General features: G+C 38.7%; 1 protein-coding gene across 2 annotated transcripts in view; it reads left to right on the top strand.

The window, feature by feature from the left end:
- The window catches only part of col2a1b (collagen, type II, alpha 1b), a 57,380-nt gene extending 49,354 nt beyond the window's left edge, over positions 1-8,026 (top strand). For both annotated transcript variants that reach the window (XM_070549920.1, XM_015959114.3), the window contains 11 exons: positions 264-371; positions 580-633; positions 3,367-3,474; positions 3,894-3,947; positions 4,091-4,198; positions 4,308-4,361; positions 4,506-4,613; positions 5,545-5,833; positions 6,051-6,238; positions 7,293-7,535; positions 7,650-8,026. In XM_070549920.1, the coding sequence (XP_070406021.1) occupies positions 264-371; positions 580-633; positions 3,367-3,474; positions 3,894-3,947; positions 4,091-4,198; positions 4,308-4,361; positions 4,506-4,613; positions 5,545-5,833; positions 6,051-6,238; positions 7,293-7,535; positions 7,650-7,796 (1,461 nt within the window). In that variant the 3' untranslated portion in view covers positions 7,797-8,026. The remainder of the gene's footprint in view (positions 1-263; positions 372-579; positions 634-3,366; positions 3,475-3,893; positions 3,948-4,090; positions 4,199-4,307; positions 4,362-4,505; positions 4,614-5,544; positions 5,834-6,050; positions 6,239-7,292; positions 7,536-7,649) is intronic.
- Positions 8,027-12,627: the final 4,601 nt, after the last annotated feature.

Below are 12,627 nucleotides of genomic sequence, written 5' to 3'. Positions count from 1 at the left end.
AGCAAAAGCTAAATACAGAGAGACTTTCCAATAATGGGGTGTGTTTTAAAAAAAAGTCAGATATTTTTTCATTTAAATTCAAAACATTTGAAATACTCAAGTGACATCATTATTGTACCTTCAGTTGTTTTAAACAGGCAGAACTGTCCTTAAACATAATTATTTGGACATCAAGGTGAATTTACTCTGCAAATCTCTGAACCTATAGAGCTCATATAGGTTTTATTTAAATATAATAATAACTTATCTTCTTTTCTCTCAAGGGGGAGCCTGGAAAGCAGGGAAGTTCTGGTGGTGCAGGTGACCGCGGACCTCCTGGACCTGTCGGACCACCTGGACTCACTGGACCTGCAGGAGAACCTGGCAGAGAGGTCAGAAACTAGTGGTTGATCCAGTCCTGGGATTGCAGGCTATTAAAATGCAGCACAGTCTGTGTCACCTATCTATTTGCATTATGTTTACACAGAATTCTTAATGCATTTGGCTAGAGCGGGGGTCATTATGCAGCTGATCTCTATTCAGTAGGACATCTGGGGATGTGCAGGTGCAAACAAGAAATGTGTTTCTGTTGTCTGACAGGGCAACCCTGGATCTGATGGGCCTCCCGGTAGAGACGGTTCTCCTGGAATCAAGGTGAGAATCATAAATGACATCAAGATGCATGATACTCATGTCCTCAGATCAACCATAACATCATGACCTAGGTAGGATACAATAGGTCTGACTTGAGAGAACATGGGTAAAGACTGTCTAGAGGTGTCCTGGAGTTTCTGGTACCAGCATAGGCGTCATTTTAACTGGGGATGCCGGGGACATGTCCCCGGCAAAATTTGTAATTGGCAGCTGTGTCCCCCCCACTTTCAAAAACGCCTGCTGATGAGGATTTTTGTTTTACCAGCTCAGATCTTATACCGGGGTCGGCAACCTATTCCCATCAAAGAGCCATTATTACCCATTTCCCACGGTAATTTTGGACGGACCTTAATAAGCAGTGACTTAAGTGAAGCAGGCAGGTCGCGCTAGAAAATTTCGTTTAAAAATACGTCATAAATGTGTTCCCCCGTCATTTTTATTTATAAAATATGAAGTAAAAACTCCCAATTTAATTTTCATTCATTTGTCATTAATATGTAGTCTACACCCGTGGGTTAAGTGGACCATCTTCCAGTAAAAGCAAAGCATCCAGCCCACCTCTCCAAATGCGTAAAATGTGCATCAGCCGCTAGTTAGGCGCGTCGCGCGCACCATCAGCTGATCGGCCCAGACAAGAGCAGAGCAAATAGAGAAAGAATAGAGGATAATTCTGTCTGGATGTGGATGGAGATTACATTTTACAGCAGCCTGATCATCATTTAAATACGTAAACCATCACCTGTCTTCTAGTCCATGCTATCAGCATTATTTTAATTGGTGTGTGTGTGTGTGTGTGTGTGTGTGTGTGTGTGTGTGTGTGTGTGTGTGTGTGTGTGTGTGTGTGTGTGTGTGTGTGTGTGTGTGTGTGTGTGTGTGTTTGTTTTCCACTTCAAACACTGGTCTAACCAACCAGACCAGCGTGTCCAGTAACATATTAATGTTACAATTAAACAGTCACACTTCATGTAGGCTAGGAACGTTTCACCTGCCGTGACCCGACCGCTTCTGCTCCACAAACTTTGTGCGTAATCAAATGTCTCTACGCGTCATGCGTCTCCATATTAGAGACGGAAACAAGCGCTGTTCAGCCAAAGTTTCATAATTTCATAAAAAGAACATTTTTCCAAGTGACACATCCCTCAGAGAGACCTGGTTTCCAGACCACTTCAGTGGGAGGAAATCTTATCGCATGCGTTCTGCACTGCGCTGCGAACCCCAGATCTTCAGCTCACTGTCCACCGTGGGCGCTCCGAGCCGCGCTGAACACAGTGTCCAGTATAAAGCTCTGATGTTCTGATGGGAATATTTTACCTCCGCGATGTGCATTAACGATTAAAATGTCAGCTCATCCATGCGCATCAGTGTGCGTCGGGGTAATTCTTTCAAACCAAGCAACATCCTTGAGTTCATCTGTCAAAATAAAAAGTCAAATGGAAATATCTGTAACCTGCCATTTAACTGTTTTGCCTTCCTGTGAAGATTGTTGCAAAGAGAAACAATTAAACTTGATTAACCCCAGAGAACCAGAGCGCATGTGGAAGGTTCCTCCCACTGAAGCGAGTGTTTTCCAAACCCGGTCTCTCAGAGAGACTTGTCACTTAGAAAATGTTCCCTGATTATGAAACTTTGGCTGAATAGTGCTTGTTCCTGGCTCCAATGTGGCGTCGCATCCAGGAGTCGTCTGAGGAGAATCCCAGAATCTCACATCCTCTTCAGCTCAGAATGCGCCTCTATGATTACGCACAAGCGTGACGCGCCAACCCGGTCTCACAGTAAGACCGGGTTGGACCTGTTCAGGTTTACGCAGACAATCTTTACATTTAGAATTGGCATACAGATGTAAAATTAATGCAGTAAAATATAAAGCATTTTATATCCATTCATTATTTTACAAGCAGAGAGCCGCATCAGATGGATGGAAGCGCCGCATGCAACTCCAGAGCCGCGGGGTGCCGACCCCTGTGCTAGCCTACTTTATTGTCCCCAGCAATTTTTAACCCCCACTCAAGTGTATGGTTATTGTCCCCAGCAATTCTGAAAACAAACTGACGCCCTTGGGTACCAGGACATTGGTAGGAAGTCCTTTGATCCTTTAGAGTAGTGGGATAGTACCCCTGAGGATGGGACTCAGTTCCCACTAATAACATAAAACCAGTAAAACTGGTTATTGGTGGATTTTAGAGGTTGGAGTCAAACTTTTTTTCTTCAGTTTTATTTTTCTTCATGTTCTCTGACTCCATTCTAAAATATCTTTTTTGTTTGGTCCGCTTATGTCCTGCTGTTGGAATGGGATGGGAGGTTGTTACTGTAAAGAAGCAATTTGTTGCTGTGTAGGGGTTGGTCTTCATTTGAGCTACAATAAAATACCTGTGGAAACTCTGTGAAACATCCAGGTTTTTCAAGCAGAACGTTGAGTTCTGTCAATTTACCTGTCAGTAGTTTTAATGTGTTGGCTGATCAGTCTGATTATGCTTTATAAGCCTCTTTAAATGTGTTAAACTTTAAACTAAGAAATCTTTACTAGATGAGTTAAATTAGTAGCAGTAATTATTTTCTTATTATCCAGCCCTTTTGGAAGTTTGAAGTCTTTCATAGCATTTTAATTAAATATCTGCAATAAGTCCTTAAAAATGCAAAAATAATAATTGCTCTTCTTTCTGCATGCACCATTTACAAAACAGTATATCTGTTGGATCTTGCATCTTTTTCACTGTTGGGCTCCTTTTGCTGCAGGGCGACCGTGGCAACACAGGTCCTGCAGGTGCTCCTGGTGCTCCAGGTGCTCCTGGTTCTCCGGGCCCAGTGGGTCCTACCGGCAAACAGGGAGACAGAGGAGAGCCTGTGAGTAATGACTCCAACAAGGGAACAGAACATTTTAACAGTACAGCAGAATATAAAATGACATTTATCACAGAAAAAGTATATTTAATCCTGTGAGTGGATTTTGGTTCTCTGGAAATGAGCATTAAGCACAGGATCATGCTTACAGGTGGACATCTCAGGTGTTTTATCCCTAACAGACCTTTTGTCTGAGACTGTGATTGCTTTTCTCATTTACATATTATTTATTTCAAATATTGTATTAACGCTAGCTTTCATTTAACTTCATTTTCATTTAAAATGTGTTTAAATACACAAAGATTGTACTTTCAAAGTACCATTTAGCATGTTTAGAATGTTAATGTAATAGTAAAATAAGTCTAATTATTTTTTCTAGCTGTGTGTCACCATGCTTGTTTGTTTGTTTGTTTGTTTTGTAGGGTGCACAAGGACCTGCTGGATCTCCGGGACCTGCTGGAGCCCGAGGAATGCCTGTATGTCCTGTTGAGATGACCTTTAACCTGAACAAACAAAAGCAAACACAACACTCATTTAGCTGCTGTCAGAGTGAAATTGAGCTGTGAAATTGATGTGTTTCATTCTGTAAACAATTCAAATGTTTCCCTCTTGTTCTCAGGGACCCCAAGGACCCCGTGGAGACAAGGGAGAGGCTGGGGAGTCTGGGGAGAGAGGACAGAAGGGACACAGAGGCTTCACTGGTTTGCAGGGTCTCCCTGGCCCCCCGGTGAGAAATCAAACACAAAATAAGTTTGCATCCAGATGTGTGTGTTGCATTGAGTCAGTGTAAAACATTTGTTTTATCATTAATATCTTATATTCTCTGTGTTCATTAGGGTCAATCTGGAGACCAGGGTGCTACTGGACCTGCTGGGCCTGCTGGACAAAGAGTGAGTATCATCTCATTAAATAAAAGATTTCACTAAGTGAGGTATTCCTTCCTCTTTCTTTTACTTTTCTTTTTGCTGATTTTATATTGAAGTCTGCAGTAGAAGGGTATATAGGAATTATCTGTTCAACATCCCCATCTGTAGGGACCACCTGGACCTGTTGGCCCTGCAGGAAAGGATGGTTCAAACGGTATGCCAGGACCCATCGGTCCTCCAGGACCTCGTGGTCGCTCTGGAGAAACTGGACCATCTGTGAGTAACTACAGCAACCTTGTAATATCTCTAGGTGAAGTTTGATCCAAGCATAATTAACAGGCTGATATTCAAGAGTAGTATCAGAAACCCCAAAACGCCCCAGAGCAGCCAGACATACTGTTTATGTGATAAGAAGCATCATTAAGTCACTTTTAAGGTCAGCTGTAAAATTGTTCTTTCTGTCTGAGATTGAAAGAAACGTTATTGCGTGAATTGTGGATTTTCACTTAGTAATCGGATTAATCCTCTAAAATCAACAAGTATTTAATTTTTTTTAATAATGTTTAATATGTTGGCTTATTTGGGCCAATGTTAGGAATTGACTTATTGTGAAATTACAGGTGGATATTTATTGTAAAAAAAAGATGAATTGGTCATACCGTTACAGTTGATAAAATATATTTTTGACATTAAGTTTTCTTTTAAAGCCAGAAAAATAAAAGTAGAGTATTTGAAAATCTCATAATCATAAAACTTTTAAATAAGCTGAAAATCATTCTTACAAATAAAAAAAGTATAAAAATTTGTGTTTGAAATTATTTTTAATCAGCAGTCATCAATATAAGGGCTTTTAGTGCTTACTTGGCTCAATTTTGTTTTATTTTATAAAATGTATTTTAGAAGCACATGGTAAATGTAAGAAAGTCCCAAAAGTTTGATTATTATTACTATTTAATTAGAATTTCCTCACCAATCGTGTCACAGAAAAGGTAAAAACTGAATTCTTTACTATGAATGAATTGGTAAAACTAATAGTGAAACCTCAGACAATCCAATGGGACAAAAGTACAGAAACGTCATGATGAAACTGAACCAGATCACAAACCTCTAACCTGAGGAGGGCACGGAGGAATAATTCCTCAGAGCACAACCAGGATAGAAGAAGAAAATCAACATGACAACTTTATCTCTCTCCTTCGTCTCTCAGGGTCCTCCTGGAAACCCCGGACCCCCTGGTCCTCCCGGTCCCCCCGGTCCCGGTATTGACATGTCAGCCTTTGCCGGTCTGGGCCAGACCGAGAAGTCCCCCGATCCTCTCAGGTATATGAGAGCTGACCAGGCCGCCGGAAACCTCCGCCAGCATGACGCTGAGGTCGATGCCACGCTGAAATCTCTCAACAACCAGATTGAGAACATTCGCAGCCCAGAGGGATCCAAGAAGAATCCTGCTCGCACCTGCAGAGATCTGAAGCTCTGCCATCCAGACTGGAAGAGCGGTGAGTGACAGTGGAACCAATTGGTCGAATTGGGGTGAGATGATGAAGCGCAATGACAGTTAGAAAACAAGTCAAACCTTGTGCTGATCTAGAGCTTGTTTTTAACACACTGGACATGTAAACAGTCCACCAAAACACACAGCACACCAGTGATTAGCAGCTATCCGGGCATCTGTGATGTTGAAGGAACATCCTGATGTTTTTTATGTGTTTGTAGGTGAGTACTGGATTGATCCCAATCAGGGCTGCACCGTAGATGCAATCAAGGTCTTCTGCAACATGGAGACAGGAGAGTCCTGCATCTCCCCCAAGCCATCAAAGATCCCTCGCAAGAACTGGTGGTCCAGCAAGAGCAAAGACCGCAAACACATCTGGTTTGGGGAGACGATGAATGGAGGATTCCACGTGAGTTTTACTCTGTAACTCAGTATTCTGTTTAAGAAAATATCCCCATATTTATACTTTTTTTTCTTTACCAGTTATTCTACTAGTTCAGGATGTTGAGGTTTTGCTTTGAGTATTGAGAAATCTTATTAATGGTGCAGTGCGCAAGAATCAAGTAAGATTTCTACAGTGAAATTATCCCAAAACAGCCTGATGTCTCAGCCATGTTGGAAGGAAGGTCACACTAAAACAGATTTCATTCTCAGCCGGCTGCAGGGGTTGTCAGTTTTTCTCCTTTCAAAATAAACACAGGAGGGACATGGCTTTTGTTTACCATCAGTGAGCGTGGGGTTGGTGACACAACCCTCACACTCACTGATCTCTGGCTCTAAAATTATGTCAAGCTACTTTTTCAATTACCAACAACTCAATATTACCGTGAAATGTGTGCACGATGTGAATAGTGAGTAAATTGTAGCGTTTTACTTCCTTAAATGAGTCATTCAGAGCAAAGACACCAAGCTACCAGCCAGACGGGAAAAACAGCCCTCTGTCTGTGCCAGAGGCATTTAACCGTAACAAGTGTATTAAGTGCTTTCTACCGTAAAACACCCAAGAGTATAGCACCAGCGATGACAATGTATTTATCAACTTATCTACTCACTTTGTATGACTTGTCTTTGCTGGTTATCTATAACTGATCCGTAACTGGCAACAGCCATGAAACTCACAAAACAGGAGCAAGAGAGTGATTGCAGTAACTAAATTTGGCCACAGGAGGTCACCTTTCCCTATTCTTACACACTGCACCTTTAATTTTGACTTTTTTATTTTGGATTTGATTTGGTGACTTTATGTATGACTGATCCACATAAAACAGGTGTGGATGAAAAGAAATTGAACAAAATGTGATTTTCTTTTTCCAAAAGAAAAAACAAACAATCGAGGCAGAAAAATACCATTTTATCCTATGCAGTTAGAAGATTGTACCTTCACTTCAGATTTGTAAAAACTCTGCATTTTTAAAAAGATCTGACTGCATAATATATATATATATATAAATGCATGCTTGCAGTTTGGCTACGGTGATGACAGCCTGGCGCCCAACACTGCTGCCATTCAGATGACTTTCCTGAGACTTCTGTCCACCGAGGCTTCTCAGAACCTCACCTACCACTGCAAGAACAGCATTGCCTACATGGACGCCTCGACGGGCAACCTGAAGAAGGCCGTGCTGCTCCAGGGCTCTAATGATGTGGAGATCAGAGCTGAGGGCAACAGCCGCTTCACTTATAGCGTCATGGAAGATGGCTGCACGGTAAGAAACAGCTGTTTCTTTACTTTCTGAAGAATCAAACTGAGAGATTTCTACATTTATACAGCAATTAAAGGTAATTTAACAACTGCTTTGTGATGCTTTCCCTTTAAACAGAGACACACAGGACACTGGGGCAAGACGGTAATCGAATACAGGTCACAGAAGACCTCTCGTTTGCCCCTTGTGGACATTGCCCCCATGGATATTGGTGGAGCGGACCAGGAGTTTGGAGTCGACGTCGGACCAGTTTGCTTCTTGTAAAAAACGAGTGATCAAACAGAAAAGGAAGAAGTTGGAAATCTTAGGAGGGGAGTGACTGAGGAGCCCACTTCAGAAGGAGAGAAAACAACAAATTGAGACATTTTTTATTTTAAATGGGACTTATTTTCTAAGTAAAAGTGCTTTTTTTTTCAAGCCAAACTTCGTAGGATATCTGCACTGAATGGCTCCAGCATCTGTCGTTTGTGATTCATCATCCAGCATTGCCTTCAGTCACCAGTCCCTCTCTATATGGATACCCTCCTTATAACCCCACTTTTCATTCAGCATCACTCCCTCCCTACACTTCTACTTTCCTCACGTCTCGGACCAAACAGGAGGAAATATGAGGAGAGTAATGGACCGTACCTGGGTAAAAGAGAGAGAGAGCAAAGTGTTGGTTTTATTTATTTATTGTTTATGTGTGGATCCCAGGTGTGAGAGTACTGTGGCAAAGTCCCAACAGAATAAGTTTGCTTACACATATTTAAAACAAAACTCTTCCTCTTTGCTTCCTCCTCTTCTCTAATCACCCTCATCTTTCTTGTGTCGCATCTACTAAAGGAAAAAAGCATTTTGTTAAAACCAAAAATCTAAAATGTACTGTAGAGTTCAGGTGTTCTTATTTCTACCGCAATAGTGTGTATCAAATAAAATACTGTGTATTATAATAAAATCAATGGTGCTATTGTTGTAAAACAGTTTGTATTATTTGAAAAACACACAAATAATGTCTTGTACATAAGTGTGTGTGTGTATATATATATGTATATATATATATATATATATATATATATATATATATATATATATATATATATATATATATAGCTTCGTAGAGAGCATTGACCCTGAGATCTTTGATTTAACAAATGTTCAAAATTCAGCTTTTCTCATATTTATAAAATTTTTTTCAAAAGCCTCCAAATTAAGTTTAAAATTAGGAAAATTGTTTTGATATCTTGGATAAATAAAAATTCATCGATCCATCCAAAGCTTTTTACCCTGAAAAATTGACTGCAGATGCCATGTTTCAATTCACAGGTAGGTTTGGTTATTAAAGCCCAGTCTGCTACCCATGTTTGCTGTGACAACCCCCACCCCCAATCCATCTTCGTTGCCCCCCGTCAGTCCCCTCACAGTCTCTGCACACACACACACACACACACACACACACACACACACACACACACACACAAACACAAACACATAATATTAATAATAAAAATAATAGCATTATTATTATTATTATTATTATTATATTATGATGATGATGATGATCTTGACTTGTTTTGTTATGTTTAATTATTGTAAATTGGAAATAAAAGACAAAAACCAAGTAATGGACTGAAGTTTTATTTTTTATGTGATTTGTTTGGTTTTCCTCAAAATGCTGAAAAATCTGACGTGGGGTCAGATTTTTTTGTAAAAAACAAACAATAAAATAAGACAAAAAGGTTTTGTAATACAAAAAAGTACATTAAACATTTAACTATACCCTGCTTCCACTTAAAAAGATGACAGCTTATCAAACATCCTTGCAGATTTCTGCTCCTTTAATTGTTAAAAGAGACCTACTATGACTTTTTTTCCTAAAGAAATAAAGTTTTTACCATTAATTTCTGGAAATATCCATCAAAATAATGTTGAAATTGAATTAAATGATGCCTGATTGTTGAAAAATATTAGAGACTTAGTAACATATAACCATAAAAATCAGGTCTAAAGTACATGGGAGCGGGTCTAAGTCTCTGGGCGGTGCCATATTAGATGCCATGTTTCCTTCTACAGGAGCTCATGACGACATATTGGATTTACTGATTTGTAACAAACGGTTATAAAACTTTCACTATTCTTAAATGTTGTTGTTTTACACTTTTACCTCTTCACTTGTTGTCAGTGCTGAAAGAGTCGGATGTGCTCGTTATTTTGCTTAAGTTTTCACTCCTTGGCGCTTTTTGACCCTAATGGGCGTCCGTTGGTAAGGTCTTCCTCCAACACAAAAATACTGCTTGCGTGCATTAATTAATGTATCTACTGACCCCCTATCGCCTGAAAAAAAAACACACTGTCACTTTAAGGTATATTAGTTCTACTAGTGTTCCTGTTGATATGAAACATTTTTATGAAGTTCTTGGCACTAAATAACTCACAAGAATCTGTTGAATTCTTATTGATTTCAGTACCTTACACAATGAGCCATTTCAGGGCTCTGTCGCTTCAAGAAAACCATGTGGAGCTGGCCACGCCCACTCATACCATGACTGGCTAATTGGCTACAAGCTGAGAAGCTCCAACAACTGGGAGGGGCTCTCTCTTGCACGTGAGACGTGATTAAATGCAAGTTTGTTTGCTTGTGCCGTTCCACGCTGCTGATGCTAGGTAAAGGGGGTTAGCATCACGCTTACGGAGAATGAGATTCAGCTGCTGTTAGAGACAAAACAATTATGGCACTTTTCCCATTACTTACTTAATTTGAAGTAGCTGTCATTTTGCACAGATAATTTTTTTTTAATCAGGCATGACAGGAAATATGTGAATTTACTTACCTAAAATGTTTTAGTTTTTCTTTTTTAATGAGAGGGGGACAAAGCATATATTAGTTTACATCAGTATTGGAAAGTCAACAATATCGTTATAGCGGTATATCGGATATCGGTAAAAAAGCCAATATCGAACACCCCAGTTGAAACAAAATCAGATGTTTGATTAATGACAAACAGAAAAAAATCTGAATGTTTAGCTTCACAACATTTTTACATCTTTGACTGAAAGGCAATCTTTAAGGCTTTAACTGACCAACATAAGACCACAGAAATACAAAATGAGTCTAAATTACAGCATGTGAACAACACATTACCCTGCTCTGACAAATACACACGACATTAAAACGGAGAGTGAATCTAAGTTCTGCTCCGCTCTGGTTACAAATCAACAGTTTGATCAAACGGTTACATTCTGACACACATCATGAACACACAAACATTTCTACACTTTAGTTCATTACACAGGAAAAACCCAACAAAGCTCTAAGCAGCTCTATGACACCATGAAAAGTTACTTTATTTTATGATGGCACAACAGGGGAAAAGTACTTTTTAGAAGCAATAGTTCATGTCAATATTTATATCTAATTTATGGCCCTTTATTATCTTGCTGTCTATCATTTGATTAGTTTATTTATTTATTATTTTATTATTTTTGGCGGCCACATCATTTTAAAAAATGTTGCTTTTAAAGTAAAATAAAAGTCTCAAATTTATAAAATTAAAAACCTTTTTAGATTCAGCAAAACATGCTTAGTCCCAAATTCCATCCAGGGGTGTTCACGGTATGTGATTTTAAAAATAATTAATTGGTGTATAAACGAAGAACGTTTAGCTTACTTTTATTTTTATTTATTTATTTTTTTGTATAGTTTAATTTTTTCTCTTCAAAAATCTTGTAATTGGCTGCAATTTGTAATCAATTATGGTCATGGAAAAAAGATTTTAACTTCTTTTATGTGTTCATAACAACAACAATAATAATAATAATACATTATGTTATTAAAGCATTCTTTAAAGTGTATCCTATTTGAGGCACTTTACAAAAATATGACTCATTCTATGTCAGATCCTGTTTAAAAACTGTAAAGGGGTCACTATTTGGCAGGAAACAGATCGCTATTGTCCTTTTTGAACTTCCACATTAAGGAAAATGCTAAAAATTAGTTGTGTGATTTTTATTCATTTGGGGCAACAAGGCTAAGAATTAACATCAATAACGAATTATAAAGAGGTTTACTATTAATGTAAAAGCAATGGAATTTAATTTTTGACTTCTAGTTCTGAAGTTATTTAGTAAAGCTCAGAGCACATTTTTGTGACATACAGAGACTTAAAAATGTTCTACCAAGGGGCTAACCTGACAGTTTATGGAGGGATATTACAATTAATTTACTATTAGCTAGTTGTTTAACGTTGTAAACGTGTAAGTAAATGTTATTTTAAAGTGGTACTATATTTTAATGTGCAGGTATTAAATTAAATAAATGCTAATTTTGATAAACAACCATAAACATATTTCAATATTCAATTTGATGACCTCAGAAGCTTCTGGAAACTAAATTCATATGTTTGATGAGTCAACCAAAAAACATGTTTTTTTTTTTTTTACTTCTTAAGCAAAGAATGACAGACAGCTTAAATATAGCATAAGCCTTCCCCTCTTAACATGAAAACTGTTACTTCAACATTAAATACAAGTAAAATCAAAGCAATTGAAATAAACTCTGAGCTCCTGTTCATATGGTCAAAATTTGCTCAGCATTTGCAGAAAGCCAAGTGGAGCATTCACAGCGCACACATCAGAAGTAGCATTCATTTGAACGTTCTATAAGAAATAAACGATTTATTTAATATCCAATTATGCGTGGCTTTTTCAAAGGCCATAAAAATAGATCCGGTTATGACGGAGTCAATGTGGAAAATAGGAGGAGCAAAAAAAAAGAAACAATCCAGACGTTAACTAACAGCTTCTCTCAAAATAGATGTCAACACAAATCCATCCTCAGGACGGACTGAAATTCCTCCACCCAATCAATAACATCTGCATGAATATGAAATCGTCCAAATATTTCAGAGCTGACTGCTGCAGCAAAGAGACAAAATAGTTCACCTCCAGCTCCACTGAGTAAATTTAGATCAGCAGCTCTCCGCCGGCACCCAAAAAACGTGGCTAGGCGTTTGCATGATGCCATCTGTGCAGGATAACATTTATAAAACTAATGTAAGATTCCACCAAAACACCAGGATGGAAATGTAAATGAAGACAAACGTAGGTGTTTGCACAC

This window comes from Nothobranchius furzeri, chromosome 3 (assembly GCF_043380555.1).
Source record: "Nothobranchius furzeri strain GRZ-AD chromosome 3, NfurGRZ-RIMD1, whole genome shotgun sequence".
Taxonomy (NCBI): domain Eukaryota; kingdom Metazoa; phylum Chordata; class Actinopteri; order Cyprinodontiformes; family Nothobranchiidae; genus Nothobranchius; species Nothobranchius furzeri.
The sequence above is the reverse complement of the archived record's forward strand: the minus strand, read 5'-3'. Positions and strand labels throughout refer to the sequence as shown.